The sequence below is a fragment of the Schistocerca nitens genome, chromosome 2, assembly GCF_023898315.1.
Source record: "Schistocerca nitens isolate TAMUIC-IGC-003100 chromosome 2, iqSchNite1.1, whole genome shotgun sequence".
Classification (NCBI taxonomy): domain Eukaryota; kingdom Metazoa; phylum Arthropoda; class Insecta; order Orthoptera; family Acrididae; genus Schistocerca; species Schistocerca nitens.
Genome location: NC_064615.1, coordinates 485,757,400 through 485,775,193, shown reverse-complemented (window position 1 = coordinate 485,775,193; position 17,794 = coordinate 485,757,400). Strand labels below are relative to the sequence as shown.

At 39.9% G+C, this 17,794-nt stretch overlaps 1 protein-coding gene across 1 annotated transcript in view; it reads right to left on the bottom strand.

The window, feature by feature from the left end:
• LOC126236425 (tRNA (uracil-5-)-methyltransferase homolog B-like) overlaps positions 1–17,794 on the bottom strand; it is a 111,825-nt gene that overhangs the window by 47,560 nt on the left and 46,471 nt on the right. Inside the window, exon 6 of the mRNA XM_049945729.1 lies at positions 1,684–1,826. Within this exon, the coding sequence (XP_049801686.1) occupies positions 1,684–1,826 (143 nt within the window). The remainder of the gene's footprint in view (positions 1–1,683; positions 1,827–17,794) is intronic.

The window sequence follows — 17,794 nt, the reverse complement described above, 5'->3', positions numbered from 1 at the left end:
CAGAAAATTGGAATAGAGATCAACATAAACATCATTCCTGCCCTTTTTATTGTTTAGGAAAACCACACATTGCATGTTGTTTCACCATACAGCAACTCCTTCAGAGGTTGTGATCCAGATTGCTGTAAACACCAGTATTTCTAATACCCAGTAGCACATTCTCTTGCATTGATGCATGCTTGTATTCATCGTGGCATACTATCCACAAGTTCATCAAGGCACTGTTGGTCCAGATTGTCCCACTCCTCAATGGCGATTCAGCGTAGATCCCTCAGAGTGGTTGGTGGGTCATGTCATCCATAAACAGCTCTTTTCAATCTATCCCAGGCATGTTCGATAGGGTTCATGTCTGAAGAAATGTTGGCCACTCTAGTCGAGTAATGTCATTATCCTGAAGGAAGTCATTCACAAGATGTGTGTGATGGGGGCGCGAATTGTCATCCATAAAGATGAATGCCTCACCAACATGCTGCCGATGTGGTTACACTATCGGTCAGAAGATGGCAGTCACGTATTGTACAGCCATTACGGCACCTTCCATGACCACTGACGGTGTACAACTGCCCCACATAATGCCCCCCCCCCCCCAAAACAGCAGGGAACCTCCACCTCGCTGCACTCACTGGACAGTGTATCTAAGGCGTTCAGCCTGACCAGGTTGCCTCCAAACACGTCTCTGATGATTGTCTGGTTGAAGGCATATGTGACACTCATCGGTGAAGAGAACATGACCCCAATCCTGAGGTCCATTCGGCATATTGTTGATCCCATCTGTATCGTGCTGCATGGTGTCATGGTTGCAAAGATGGACCCCGCCATAGACGTTGGGAGTGAAGTTGCGCATCATGCGGCCTATTGTGCACAGTTTGAGTCGTAACATGACGTCTTGTGGCTGCACAAAAAGCGTTATTCAACATGGTGTTGTTGCTGTCAGGGTTTGTCCGAGCCATAACCTGTAGGTAGTGGTCATCTACTGCAGTAGTACCCCTTGTGCAGCCTGAGTGAGGCATGTCATCAACATTTCCTTTCTCTCTGTACCTCCTCCATGGCTGAGCAACATTGCTTTGGATCACTCCGAGACACCTGTACACTTCCCTTGTTGAGAGCCTTTCCTGGCAAAAACTAACAATGCAGACATGATCGAACCGCAGTATTGATCATCTAGGCATGGTTGAACTACAGACAACACGAGCCTTGTACCTCCTTCCTGGTGGAATGATTGGAATTGATCGGCTGTCGGACGCCCTCCATCTAATAGGCACTGTTCATGCATGGTTGTTTACGTCTTTGGGTGGCTTTCGTGACATCTCTGAACAGTCAAACGGAATGTGCCTGTGATACAATATCCACAGACAATGACTATCTTCAGGAGTTCTGGGAACCGGAGTGATGCAAAACTTTTTTTGATGTGTGTATCTTAATATTTGAATTCAGAGTCCTAAGTAACATTCAACTCTTTGCAATCTCTGTTACGATATTAGATTTTCCTTTTCCCCCATCTTTTGTCTAGCTTTATAAGAAGAAATCAATGATAATATTATTCCTTTGCTCAATACTTGTTCATAACCAGTTAGAGTATATCACTCATGACACTGTGGACACAAATTTTCCAAAACAATTAATCTAATAAGTATTCCCATACAAATATTATGAGAAAAATGAAGCATATACATTGATACTTACTTTCTCAGCTCTACCAAAAAAGAACTCTGCATTGAATACTTCATTAACAAGTGCATTGTGTCTTGCATCTATAACAGCATCTCGAATTTCTTCTATACCCACAGTTCCTCTAACTCTTTTTGCAGCCAATATACTGATTGTGCCTAACAAAAATTAAAAGTAATTACTCAATTAAGCAAGAATTATGCTGTATTTAGTATTTTCTGCATTATGAAATGAAAACACTCTAAATACAGAATGAGTTTGACCAATAAAATTAATGTAAGGATGCTTTACTGATTGATATTAGCAGTAATAATGAATAATTTTAAGGACTTTTATATTATTATTATTATTATTATTATTTCTTTTCTTTCTCAGACATTATGTCTGGTTAAAAATGGAAAGTGATGCGGATCTTGATCAAGCGTGACTTCCTTTAACTGTACGGTATATGTTACATTGCATTTAGGAACTTTCGGGTAATTGAACAAGTATCAATAATTACAGATTTCTGTAGTTGTATATATAAGTTTGGATGTAGCTGTATTGCGTTGATGTGCTGGTGGATATTGTGTGGTATGACTCCTGTAGTTGATAGTATAATCGGTATAATGTCAACTTTATCCTGATGCCACATGTCCCTAACTTCCTCAGCCAGTTGGATGTATTTTTCAATTTTTTCTCCTGTTTTCTTCTGTATATTTGTTGTATTGGGTATGGATATTTCGATTAGTTGTGTTAATTTCTTCTTTTTATTGGTGAGTATGATGTCAGGTTTGTTATGTGGTGTTGTTTTATCTGTTATAATGGTTCTGTACCAGTATAATTTGTATTCATCATTCTCCAGTACATTTTGTGGTGCATACTTGTATGTGGAAACGTGTTGTTTTATTAGTTTATGTTGTATGGCAAGATGTTGATGTATTATTTTTGCTACATTGTCATGTCTTCTGGGGTATTCTGTATTTGCTAGTATTGTACATCCGCTTGTGATGTGATCTACTGTTTCTATTTGTTGTTTGCAAAGTCTGCATTTATCTGTTGTGGTATTGGGATCTTTAATAATATGCTTGCTGTAATATCTGGTGTTTATTGTTTGATCCTGTACTGCAATCATGAATCCTTCCATCTCACTGTATATATTGCCTTTTCTTAGCCATGTGTTGGATGCGTCTTGATCGATGTGTGGCTGTGTTAGATGATACGGGTGCTTGCCATGTAGTGTTTTCTTTTTCCAATTTACTTTCTTCGTATCTGTTGATGTTATGTGATCTAAAGGGTTGTAAAGGTGGTTATGAAATTGTAGTGGTGTAGCCGATGTATTTATATGAGTGATTGCTTTGTGTATTTTGCTGGTTTCTGCTCGTTCTATAAAGAATTTTCTTAAATTGTCTACCTGTCCATAATGTAGGTTTTTTATGTCGATAAATATACTTCCTCATTCCTTTCTGCTTAATGTGAGTATTTCTGTTGCTGAATGTATGTGATGTATTCTATAGTATTCTATATTTGTGGCATTGTGATTGTGTAAGTGTATTGAGTGCTTCTAGGTCTGTGTTACTCAATTTCACTACTCCAAATGAATAGGTTAATATTGGTATAGCATAAGTATTTATAGCTTTTGTCTCGTTTCTTGCTGTCAATTCTGTTTTCAGTATTTTTGTTAGTCTTTGTCTATATTTTTCTTTTAGTTCTTCTTTAATATTTCTATTATCTATTCCTATTTTTTGTCTGTATCCTAGATATTTATAGGCATCTGTTTTTTCCATCGCTTCTATCCAGTCGCTGTGGTTATCCAATATGTAATCTTCTTGTTTAGTGTGTTTTCCCTTGACTATGCTATTTTTCTTACATTTGTCTGTTCCAAAAGACATATTTATATCATTGCTGAATACTTCTGTTATCTTTAGTAATTGGTTGAGTTGCTGATTTGTTGCTGCCAATAGTTTTAGATCATCCATGTATAGCAAATGTGTGATTTTGTGTGGGTATGTTCCAGTAATATTGTATCCATAATTTGTATTGTTTAGCATGTTGGATAGTGGGTTCAGAGCAAGGCAGAACCAGAAAGGACTTAATGAGTCTCCTTGGTATATTCCACGCTTAATCTGTATTGGGTGTGATGTGATATTATTTGAATTTGTTTGGATATTAAGTGTGGTTTTCCAATTTTTCATTACTATGTATAGGAACTGTATCAATTTAGGATCTACTTTGTATATTTCCAATATTTGTAGTAACCATGAATGGGGTACACTATCAAAAGCTTTTTGGTAATCAATGTATGCGTAGTGTAGCGACCTTTGTTTAGTTTTAGCTTGATATGTCACCTCTGCATCTATCATCAGTTGCTCTTTACATCCTCGTGCTCCTTTGCAACAGCGTTTTTGTTCTTCATTTATAATTTTGTTCTGTGTTGTATGTGTCATTAATTTCTGTGTAATGACTGAAGTTAATATTTTGTATATTGTTGGTAGGCATGTTATGGGGCGATATTTAGCTGGGTTTGCTGTGTCTGCTTGATCTTTAGGTTTCAGATAAGTTATTCCATGTGTAATTGTATCAGGGAATGTGTATGGGTCTGCAATGTAACTGTTAAATAATTTAGTTAGATGTGAATGTGTTGAGGTGAACTTCTTTAGCCAGAAATTTGCTATTTTATCTTTTCCAGGGGCTTTCCAATAGTGCGTAGAATTAATTGCTTGGGTGACTTCATGTTGCAAAATTATCACTTCAGGCATTTGTATCCACCGTGCATGTCTGTTATGTTGTACCAGGTTTGACCATATGTTGCTCCAGAAGTGTTCCATGTCTGTTATGTTTGGTGGATTGTCTATTTTAATGTGTGTGTCGTCTATTGTCTGGTAAAATCTCTTTTGGTTTGTGTTGAATGTTTGGTTTTGTTTCCTCCTATTTTCACTATTTTTGTATCTTCTAAGTCGTTTGGCTAATGCTTGTAATTTTTGCTTCTTTTCATCTATTTGCTCTATCGCTTCTTGTTGTGAAATTTAACCTAACCTTTTTCGTTTTTTGTCTGATATTTCATTTCTTATAAGTTGTGTTAACTGTCCGATGTCTTCTCAGTTTTTCTATTCTGATCTGTAGCCTGTGTTGCCATGCTGGTTTTGTGGGTTTCTTCTGTGTGTTGGTTGGTTCTGATCTCTGCCTAGTGTGTATATTTAGTGTAGTGAGTGTTCCTATATAAACCAGTAGTTGTAACTCTTCCATAGTTGTATTTTCATTTATTTTGTTGTGTATGATTGTGTTGATAGTTGTTAGTGTTGTTTCGACTTGTGGGTTATTTGGTGGTTTAAGCAAGAATGGTCTAATGTCTGTATTTGTGTCTTTGTATTCTATATATGTCAGCTGAAATTTTTCTTCTATATCTAACATGTGTGTCACTTCATGTTCTATTTGTGCTTGTTCTGGTGGCTGTCTTAAGATTTCCTTTTCCTCTGATTGTTTAATTGATGCGTGTTGTTCTTGGTTTATTTGCTCTGGGATGTTTGAGTCCATTACTGTATTTTCTTCTTCTTCTGACTGTACATTATTTTGTTCCAGTATTTGTTGTACTTGTTGTTTGATGTTTTCTAATTCTGACTGGGGCATCCTGTTATTTTTTATTATTACACGGATCTGATCAGCTAGTCATTGTTCTGTTAAAAATTTTAATTCTGGGTATCTGGTAATAAATGTTGTGTATACTTGTGATCTGTATCCAGTTGTGTTGGTTCCTAAGTTTGTTGCTTGGTAATAACAGAACATGAGGTGTCGGTTAACTTCATCTGACCATCTCATCCTCTGTCTTTGTTTTCCTTCTAGGGTGGTTGCAGGAAGCATGTCCTGCAAAACACCTCTATTTGGATTTAAATCATTTTCCGTGAGGCTAGCAGTGTCGTTACCATTGTGGATGGGCATAGGGTTCAAGCATCATCCCCAACCATGACAGCACTTGTCCGAGGCTTCATTAGTTCTGTCCTGAACCAACTAATCACACTAAAAGGGGGGTTAGCCCTATTAGTGGTTTGTTCTTTTCATCGCCTTTTACGACTGGCAGAACATACCAGAGGCCTATTCTTTTCCCGGGCCTCCACGGAGTTTATTATTATTATTACTACTAATAATATTAATATTACTATGCACCTTTACATTGAAGAAGGTTTCAAAACATAAAAGATATGATGAAAATCAATGCTTGTCTAATTATTAAGCTCCAAAACAAAATCCCTTTAAACATTTTCTGGCTTTGAAGCATACTATGCTTGCAGCCGGATCACGTTGACATCTTGGCACAATATTTCGGCTAACAAACATGCAGCCATCTTCAGGTGAGTATGAGACTGAAGATTACTGGTGCGCGTCGTTCTATATATACCGAAAATTGGCATGGCGGCGCCTGCGCAGTGGAGAAGGCTAATACCGTGCCCCCTATCTAATTTGGCGCGCTCTGCAGCAGAAGTGGGCCGCGCATGCATAGTGGTGTACCTACATTTGCGCTATCTGTCGTAAAGCTCCTTCACGCAGCTGAGGCACGGTACTCGAAAGTATAAAATCAGTTTTCATCAGCCGTCGCACTAGATGCAGACCCATGTCTCTGTGAAGCGATTAAAGAAATTACAGGATCCCATGCTTTATCCAACTGAAAGCCGCCGTCTCGATTAATAAGATCTTTTGCCAATCGTATCTCCACGGACTCCTTGATAATGGATTCCCAAAAAGATCTAGTTGTCGCTAAAATTTTTGTTCCACAATAATCCATGGAGTGTCCCGTCGAAATACAGTGCTCTGCTATGGCTGATTTGTTGGGCTGTAGTAGACGTGTGTGGCGCTCATGCTCCACGCATCTTTCCCGTACTGTGCGAGTAGTTTGGCCAATGTAGGATTTGCCACATTGACAAGGGATCTTATAAATACCCGCCTTCCTCAGACCCAGATCGTCCTTCACAGAGCCAAGCAAAGCCGATATTTTCGTAGGTGGTCGGAAGATCACTTTAACACAATGCTTCTTTAAAATCCTTCCTATTTTAGAGGAGAGGTTACCCACATATGGAAGAAATGCCCTGGACCTGACCACCTCTTTGTCATCTTCTTCTTGTTTCTCTTTACATTTCTTCTTTGTTACAGCTGTGCGGATTTGGCGTGTAGAATATCCATTCTCCCTGAAGACGGATTGAAAATGTTCTAATTCTTTAGGAAGGCTGTCCTTATCAGATACCACATGTGCCCGGTGCACCAGAGTACGCAGCAAACCCATGGTTTGTGCAGGGTGGTGGCAGCTTGTCGCCTGCAAATACAGATCTGTGTGTGTGGGCTTCCGGTAGACGGAGTGCCCCAAAGATCCATCGGTTCTACGATTGACTAGGACATCCAGAAACGGCAGACATCTATCTTTTTCGACCTCCATGGTAAACTGAATATTCTTGTGAATGGAATTCAGATGTTTTAAGAATCCTGCCAGTTTTTCTTCTCCATGGGGCCAAACTACAAATGTGTCATCCACGTAATGCCAGAAGACTTTCGGTTTAAATTCAGCCGACTCGAGTGCCTTCTCCTCAAAGTCCTATTTGTACGGGACACTCCATGGATTATTGTGGAACAAAAATTTTAGCGACAACTAGATCTTTTTGGGAATCCATTATCAAGGAGTCCATGGAGATACAATTGGCAAAATATCTTATTAATCGAGACGGCGGCTTTCAGATGGATAAAGCATGGGATCCTGTAATTTCTTTAATCGCTTCACAGAGACATGGGTCTGCATCTAGTGCGACGGCTGACGAAAATTGATTTTATACTTTTGACTACTGCGCCTCAGCTGCGCGAAGGCGCTTTACGACAGATAATGCAAATGTAGGCACACTACTTCGCATGCGCGGCCCGCTTCTGCTGCAGAGCGCGCCAAATTAGATAGGGGGCATGGTATTAGCCTTCTCCACTGCGCAGGCGCCGCCGCGCCAATTTTCGGTATATATAGAACAACGCGCACCAGTAATCTTCAGTCTCATACTCATCTGCATGTTTGTTAACCGAAATATCGTGCCAAGATGTCAACGTGATCCGGCTGCAAGCCCGAAATATGATGGACCAATCAATTCGCCGGGAAAACTTCAAGATACACATACTATGCTGTTTTTGAACATGGTGGAAGTTAGTAGAATATTAAGTGTAATGTGTAATAATTTCTTAAAGTGGGTACACACTTGCGAGGAGCATTCATCTGAGAAGTTAATGTGGAGAGCCTTGCTTAAGCATTGTGTCACTACAATACCCTTAAGGGCATAGACAAAAGTGATGGTACCATTGAGCTAGAGCATCACTTTGCGCTCAACAGAAAAACCAACAGCAGGTGAATGCTCCTGTACTGCTCACGAGCAACATGCACACTTGAGTGCAAAACAGGAATCACTTGGTTCGCAAGTGTATACATATCTTTAAAAAGAGTATTATATGCCATCCCCAAATTTTAGAATCAGATAACAGAAACATACTACCTCTTATTAAGGAAACAGTGTATTTAGCATGGATGGACATATACTAAGATCTAACTCATGAAAATTCATCCATCTGTATAAAGTGGTCTCAAAAAGTACATTCCATATTATAAGTGAAGCCTTGCTCTATCAGGAGAGACCACAGTAAAGTGCAGAGACATCAATGGAACTTTTGTAAAGTGGTGAATGCTGTTGTAAATTCAGGTAGTGTCTCAGTCCTCCTCTGAATTTAGAACAAAACTTGCAAAATATTGCATCCATAGCAACGTTTTCTTATTGGATCTTACAGTACAGCATGCTACTAGCGAAAGAAAATTTTAGTAAACTAATTCAGAAAACAATGAAGCATAAGTTTGGTACTTTGTTGGTCAATCAAGGTGATTCTCTGTAATTCATTCTGGGATTCTTTCTGGTTGCTGATAACAGCAACAATACAACAATTATTCATTACACAAATCTTGAGGATTGTTTCATTTCTGAGTCAGCTCCTGCAATCTGCTCATCAGGTAATGAGCTATCTCATGTGACACCAACAGGTCAAGTATTTTCCAGTATGAGAGGAAGAACTTCTCAACCATCACAGAGAATATCTGACATCTTGAACATACCCGCAATACTCAGAGATCTACAAGTTGGTAGAATTTGCAACATAGTGTAACACCAATAAATGGTTAAGATTGTACAGGATGGTCAATGTTCAATTTCTTGTGACCAGAGAAATCGGTGTTATGGCAAGTTCAGTAAATAAATAGTCACCAGATGAAGAGGAGAGGTAAAAACAAGTGTTGCCATGCTTCCTCTATTTCAAAGACAGTGCAGTGTCAGTAAGTGTTTGAATTACAAAAGGGTAGAATACTCAGTAGCCAGAAAATTCTCAAAGTTAGCAATCAGATACAGTTCTTTAATGCTAATAGTCTGTTTACTGTCATGTACTATGTTGGGTTTTAAAGCTCATTTCAGTCATATGTCTGGTCCTTGCTGACAGATTTTCATAAATATTATCGTATTTTGTGATTCCCTTAAAAACTTATTAAGCCTACTCACAAGGATTACACAGACAGTAAAGGTAAAATATAATTAAAATTGGAGAAATATATTATTTTTTTCACAGTATGGGGTACAGCAGTTTCTTTTGTAGTGAGAATAGTCCTACATATAGAAGATAAGGACATCCCTGCTCTCCTTATGTAGTTGAGTGTGTCTTTTTATAGTTCTCAAAGACACATCTAATCTGAACCTCGTTGCACCTGTCTCAGTGGAATAGATCTTTCATGTGCTGAAGCTTGGTTTGGAGGTTGTTGTCATCATTGATTGAACAGGCCCTGTGGCCACAGTGTTAAGCACATTCAACTATGCACCACTGTACTGAATGGTGACAGTTGACTGTACATAGGCATGAATCTTTGTATATCTTCTTCTTACAATATGAAAGGAAGATCTCCACCCTCTACGAGTTCCACAGTGAACATAATGTTCTGACAGATGCTGTTAACGTGATTCAGTAACTTACTTAGAATTTGTCTGTGGTACTCATAATTGTTGATGTAGTGTCAGTACCCACTCTCTTAGCAAAAGTAATAAGAACTAACGAGAAAGTCACCGTGAAGTATTGCATTAGCGGCCACAGGCCAGTAGTCACTGTGTGGCAACATATAGGTCACAATAACATACACATAACTGCTATACGAAGCTGTGCTGAGGGGAAAAATATACCGCACAGCAGTATTGACTGTAGTGGGCAGGTCGATGTCACCACGCACTAGGGCATGTCTCTTGTTATGGGCGGCATGAATAGGTGCCAGGTTTTAGTGAAACAAATGCACCTAGGAGCAATATAAATAAACCCGAATTTTGGTGCAGAAGCACTTCTCATCACCAAAGTCCAGCAGCACTAACATGATGCCAGACAGCAAGACGATGGGCATTGCCAGCTGTAACCACGGGTTTGAGACCGGGCTGTCCCTGCTGCCGTTAGCACCAGGTTCCTCACTGGCCTTGGTGCCATAGTACCGCCAAACTACTGGTCACACCTGCTGTCACCAGTACTGAGGTCTCCCACTGGGACTTAATGCCACAGAGCCTGCCACCCTCCAACTCCTGCCAGGGAGCAGCAGGTTGAATCCCATGCACAGCCGTGGGTGGACCCGAGAGCCATTCCAGGCACTGTCACTGATGGAGCAGTAGCGCTCCATAGCTGTCGTGCTCATGGTCTAAAGTTGCCAACAACGATCCACGGGCCTGCTGTCAGCATTACAGGGCACCTAAGCAGCAGGGAAGCTGCAGCCTGTACATCAGTGCGGGGCTGGGTCAACAAAGTGAGGCGAGTTTTGCTTCACTCAGCCATGATGAAGCATGTACTGAGATTGAATAAAAAGTCTTCTTTACTGTCAGCAGAGTTTTCACTGGGCCTTCAGCCCCTTTACCACCACCATTCACCCCACCGATGGAACTGCACTCATCAAGAGTGGTCATCTCCTTCAGATACTCTTCAGAATGATGTCAAAAGTGGGATCTTTAAACTGTATTACATCATTTCATGACAGCAGAGAGAGCAACAATGCCTACCATATCTTCACTGTGAGACAAGAGCAGTCTTTCTGTTTTGTTTTTGTTCAACTGCAAGTGCCATGGCAATTTGGTGGGTTTTTCCAGGGATTAAATTGCACTTGCAAGTTAAGTAGGTGACAGGTGAATGCAGATAGCATGTTTTTTGCAGAGGTGTAAAGTTAAGTGTTGGTTTTCACTTGGCTGATATGGGCAATATGGATATCAAGAACATGACATATGGCTCAGTGTCAAGCAGTGTACATGTTATGAACCGTGAGTAGTAATTTGGGAGGTGAAGCTAAGTTAAATCATCGTTTCAGTTATGAGCAGCCTCTCAGGCGAGAGTAGTTAAGTCATAGTAAAGAATAATATTATTATTATATAATATAATATATATAGTATATATGGTAATATATATAATTTATAATAATATATATAATTATATAAGAATAATGTTATGATTCCTAAGAGTTCTCATAATTTGATTTTCTTTGTGCATAACACAGACTATGCCTCAGTATTTAAGAATGTAAAGTAGCGGGTACTGTTCAGGTAGTAGTATAGTTAAGTGTCCGTTTTTTCACTTGATGCAGAGTGAGGGAAATAATTTATTACAAAACTCCAGAGTACCGACAGAAGTTGCAGAGAGAGCATGAGGACTGGACAATGGAAAGTGGCCCTCAGGATGTGAGAAGTATGTTGATTATGCAAAGGATAGAAAGAAAGAGGACAAGGCAGAGAGGAGGGGGAAAGAGGAAGCTGAAAGGGAGAAGAGCTGGGTTGTGGATAGTTTATATTTTACTGCAGAGCGGCTGACTACTGTTAATGTAGCAGACCTTGTCACTCCTGTGAAGACTAGGGAAGAATATAACACATGGGTGGCTGATCTTATAAGTAGGAAAATTAAATTAGTTGATGGTGTTATAATACAAGGTCCCGGGAAATCACACCATGCGCAAGGCAATTACGTCATTGTTAAGAAGAGTAATATAGAGGTACTATCTCTGACATCAAGTAGAAATGTGGAGTATAAGTTGGCTTTAATTCCAGATGGAATGAGTGTGGGGTGTACTGAAGTCATTATGTGTGCAGATAGCAAAATGGTTAATTTAAGTGCAGCAGTACCTGTCCCACTGGGTGATAATGGGCTGGAGAGCCTGGGTCAGATGCACAGGGTACGACAAGGCTGGTGATTTTTGCATTGTGCAGAGTGGAACTGCACATGATGATGATGTTTTAGATACAACAGGGAGTGCACGAGAAGTGGTTGATAACTGTGTTGCAGATATGGAGCAGAAATGGTTGAGGTACACATATTTCCTGAGAAGCAGGATGATGGAGGAAATTGAAGAGGCAGTGAGTTTGTAAAGTGGATAATCTGATCAACTGGACTGAATCTGTTACAGAATGCTCAGAATGTGGCACAATCACAAATACTGGGCCACAACGAGTATGAAGAGTGCAATGCGAGCCTACATGTTTTGATGGAATACGAGGCCAAAGTTAACCTTAAATGACAGAAAGCTGTTGCTAGTGTGAGCTATCACAAGGTGCATCTATTGTACAAGACAAATCAGTTAAACAGTGTATAAATACATTAAGCAGTAATTCACCAAGAACCAGGAAGTTGTTTTGGTTGATCATTAGTACCAGAAAACCAATATTTTGAGAATTTGGTTTGGCGCTAATAGAGGAGGAGTAAGTGGGACTACTTGTGAATGGTAGAATGTATGGGATTTTCTCATAAGAATAGTTTCTGGAGTGTGTTGTCTTGGGAAGCATTAGGAGAACTGTTGTCACAAGGAAAAAGTCCTGAAAACTCTCCGAAAATAAAGGGTTAAAAAACCACCAGATAGGCAGATGATGCACTACACATGAGTTTAATGAAGCCAGAGAAAGTTTTGTTAAAGTTGATATGTCAAGGATAATTTACTGAAGAAGGAAGAGTGACATTTTGGAATGGAGAGTTGTAATTTTTTGATCATAACCATAGCAAAAGGCCTACCAGTGAAATATGAACTGCCGGCCGCTGGTGGCCGAGCGGTTCTGGCGCTACAGTCTGGAACCGCGCGCCCGCTACGGTCGCAGGTTCGAATCCTGCCTCGGGCATGGATGTGTGTGTTGTCCTTAGGTTAGTTAGGTTTAAGTAGTTCTAAGTTCTAGGGGACTTATGACCTCAGCAGTTGAGTCCCATAGTGCTCAGAGCCATTTGAACCATTTGAAATATGAACTAATGAGAGGGCAAGAGATGCTTGACAGATATTGTGAGATTAAGCAGTATGAGCAAGAAACAAGAAGCAAGTTTATGGATTTTAAATATTAGTATAATAATTGTATAGAAGTTGAGAAGAGTCAATCTAGTAGCATGTACCTGTTTTAAGGATTAACAATGAAGGTTATTTCAACAGAGAACTGGGCCGAAGTGAGGACAGAGGGACCGGGTCTTCTCCATGGATGGGGAGCAGTGTAGTGTTGTTACCCAGACTGTTATCAAAAGTAACAAGAACTAATGAGAAAGCCACCATTAGCTGCCACAGGCCTTTAGCTGCAGTGTGGCAACATGAGGGTCAGAATAACATACACACAAGGGGATTGCGAGATGAGTCTAGCACCCTTCAGCGGATAACTGCATCGCACAGCGATAATGACGATAGTGGACGGGTTGATGTTAACACAGCAGCATAAGTCTCTTGTTACAGGTGATGTGACTAGGTGCCATGTTTTAGTGAAGCAAATGCACCTCAGAGTAATATAAATAGGGTTGAACTTTCAGGTAGAAGCACTTCTCGTCACCACAGTGCAGCCGCACCACCACCACCATGCCATGACTACACCAGACAGCAAGACAACTGGGCGTTGCCACCAGTAGCTATATAATATGTTTTAGACTGGGCTGTGCCTGCTGCTGTCAGCACCAAGAGCTCCTCACAGGATCTGGTGCCACAGCACCACCTACCTGCCATACATATCTGCTACCACCAGCACTGAGTTACCCCTTTCCACCCTCTGCCCTCTCTTACCCAGGACTTAGTGGCACAGTTCCAGCCACTGTCTGACTCCTTCCATGGAGCAGCAGGTTAAATCACATGCAGTCTCCACACACTGCCATGGTGGCCGCAAGTGGAGCCGAGGGGCTGCCCAAAGTACCATCACCATTAGAGCAGTAGCGTGCCACTGACGTCATGACTGTGCCCTATAGAGGCCACCAACCATCCACGGTCTGCTGTCAGCAGTGTGGCATGCCTCTCGCCAGGGAAGAAGCTGCTGCCCATGTGTCAAGCGTTGGCCATGGTCAATAGAGTGAGATGTGTTTTGCCTCTCCGAGCCACAATGAAACTGAGATTGAATAAAGTCTCCTTTACTGCAGGCAGTGTTTACACTGGTACCTACAGTCCATCACCACCACCACCACCACCACCACCACCACCACTCACCCCATCGAGTGCAACTGCACTCATCATTCATCAGAGTGGTTGTCCACTCCACGCACTCATCACCGAAATCTACATGGAACACTTTGGGAAAATGTCACTTGAAACTGCCGGGCTCAAACTCAAACACCTCAATCACTTTAACAATTATGTATTCATGGTTTGAGGAGAAGATAAATTTTGGATGAGTTCCTGGACCACCTTTCAAGCTTCTATCAAAGCATTACTTGCATAATGGAATTAGTCAAGAACACCTTAATAAGGAAGAAGACATACGACACATTAGATCATAGATCCAGCAAGAGGCATACCAACATAGCTTCCAGAAGTGGATACAGCATTGTGAGCGGTGTGGAGGAGAGTATTTCAAAGGCGAACATGCATACTAAGGAAAGGTAAGCATAGAAAAATTTTGTGGACCAAGTTTCTGGATTTTTTGAATAGACCTCGTAATGCAGCAAGATCCACAGAGACATATACATATATGCAACTAACTGCCATCACTTGGTACAGTGATATACCAAAGTAACCAATATAGCCATGTCACCTGTGACAAGGATAGCCTTCCAGCTGAGATATATCATGTGAAAGAAGCGGTCACCCAAATGGGTACAGTCAAGTCCAGATAAGATATGCAGTAAATGAGCATCTGAATTAGACCTAGCTGCTGTTTTGGATAGGTGGAGCTCCTGTCACCATGGCAAAGTGTCATGTGACTGTGGTTTTGTTAAACCATTTATTGATGGCTGGCATGACAGTGAAGTAGAGGATGGACAAGCTGTGCATCATCAGGGCATTTTATAGTGGCCAGATCATTTGTACTTGGTGCATTTGCACTCCATCTCTAAGATAGGGCAGGTACTGGGCTTTTCACATGCTCCACATGCAGATCTCTACTCACCACATGTAAAACGACACAGAAACTAGCATACATGCAAAAACACCACAACTGGATGCTCAAAGCATGAAGAATGATTACCACTTTCATCAAAGTGAAACAGAGTCTACCATGTTATTAGGTACAATACATTTTATTGCATATTGATCCTTAGTTTAATTCACATGTAATAAGTTACAAATAAAAATAAATTATCACTTTTATGCTCCTCATACTAGAAATAATGTCTTCAGCAAAGCCTATTAACAAAGACATGATTACTGATATACCTCCTCTGAATGCTTAAACAAAAAGTTTTCTCCACATGAACAGTAAAAAGTTATTACTATACTAGATATAGTTTGATTTTTAAGGCCTTTATTCTTAAACATCTGCAACATTCTGAAATTTAAATTAGGTTTAAATTTAAATTAGGTTAGTTTTCTCCACATGAACAGTAAAAAGTTATTACTATACTAGATATAGTTTGATTTTTAAGGCCTTTATTCTTAAACATCTGCAGCATTCTGGAATTTAAATTAGATGTATCCATGAGATGCAAACATCTAGACTTTCAACTTCCTCACAGATTAACTCTGTGTAATCGACTGGGACCCAAACACAGAACATAGCCTTTTGTGGGTAATGCTCTTACTAACTGAGGTATTGAGGCATGACCTACAACCTGTCCTCACAGCTTCACTCCTACCAGTACTTCTCTCATACTCTTCAAACTTGATGAATACTATCTTGCAACCTAGCAGGACAATTGTTCCTGGAATAAACAAAACTGCAGAGAAATGGCTTAGACTCAGCCTAGGAAATTGTTTCCAGAATGAATATTTCACTCTGCAACAGAGAGTGTGCTGCTTTCAAACTACCTGGCAGATCAAAATTGTGTACTGGACTGGGACATGAATCTGGAACCAAGACTTTCACAGGCAGTGCATTTACAGACTGAATTATCCAGGCAAGAATCACAACCAGCTCTCACAGCTTCACTTCTGCCGGTGTCTCTCTCCAATGTTCCAGACCAGCACACAGTTTCAAAGCAACACACATTCCACTGCAGAGTGAAATACTCATTCTGGAAACAACTGCCTAGGCTGTGGGTATGTTATTTCTCTGCAGTATCCTTTCTTCTAGGAGTGCTGGTTCCAATAAGTATGAAAGGGAGTCTTTCTGAAGTTCAGCATCTAGGAGAGCACAAGTCAAGTTGTGAAAGTGGATCATGAGGAGTCATGACTCAATTACCTCCATTGATAAAAGAAATTCCCATAAAAGTGAAGCTTCTGGGGTTATGTCCTGTTCCAACACACAATTGTCATATGTAAGTAAGTTTCAAAACAGGGCACATTCCAGTTCAGAGTGAAAGATTCATTCAGGATCTAGGCTTGTGTGTCAGTTTGACACACACGTGTAAACTGTCAAGAAGGTGCATTCAGTACAGTCCACTATAGGGTGGAGATATCATTCTACAATCAAACCCCATGCTACATCTAAATTGTTACACAACCAAAGAGGGGACTGTGGTTTCATTGCATTGAAGAATTAAATTAAACTATAGGCACATATTTATTCCACAAACTATCCAAATGACTATAATTATATCCAAATGACTTTAATTACACAAACATTTCTGCTAGCACTTCTTGTTAGCAGCATTAAACGTCTTATGTCGTAAGATATGTTTTGTAGATATGACTTAAACCACTCATATGCTGCTCCACTTATACCACAGAATTGTAATTTTTGTAACATAATGTCATAGTTCATACAATCAAATGCTTTGTATAGGTTACAGAAAATTCCTATTGGTGACATTTTCCTATTGAAATACTCTATTATGTGGCCACTGAAATTGTATATTGCTGTCTCAGTGGAACAACATTTTTGAAATCTGAACTGTGATTACTAAATACCCCTTTACTGTTAAGATGGTTAACCACTATTGAGTACGTTACTTTCTCGGTGACTTTTGAAAATGCTGTGTGCAAGGATACTGGCCAGTAATTATTGACGTCTGTGATGTCCCTTTTTTTTTGTAGAGAGACTTGACAATGCCATATTTTAATCTGTCTGGGAAAATACCTTGAGTTACTGATGCATTACATATGTGACTCAGAACATCTGCTCTAACTGCTCCACATTGTTTTAACATCTTGTTAGAGATGTCATCTACTCCAACAGAACATTTATTTTTGGAATGTTTAATGATTTTCTTTATTTCAGAAGAGGTGAAAATTAATCTGACTAGGATTTCTCAAAACTAATTCTTCCATGTACTGCTTGGTTTTTTCTTTTGAACCATTCTCACCAATTTTTTCACCTACACTTAACAAATGGTCGTTAAATACATTAGCTACTTGTGTACTGTTGGTTCAGATGGTCTCATTCTCTTTAATACTAATACTACCTACCCTAGTGGTTACTCTTCCTCCCTTCTAACACCATTCCATACTGATTTGATTTTATTGCCCAAGTTGTTAATTTCATCTCTAATATACATATGTCTTGATTTTCTGACAACTTTTCTCTATATGTTCCAATAATTTTTATAGTGTATAGTAACTTCTGGATCTTTGCTAATTCTTACTGTTTCATATAGTTTCCTTTTTCTTTCTGAAGACACTTTAACACCTGTAATAGTCCAAGGTTTATTTGAAAACTGTTGGGTGTGACATTTAGTAAGTTTTTTTGGAAACAATATTCAAAAAGGGATATAAATTTTTGCATTACCTCGGTTACGAAAGTTCCGGAACCTTTACAGAAAATTGTAATAG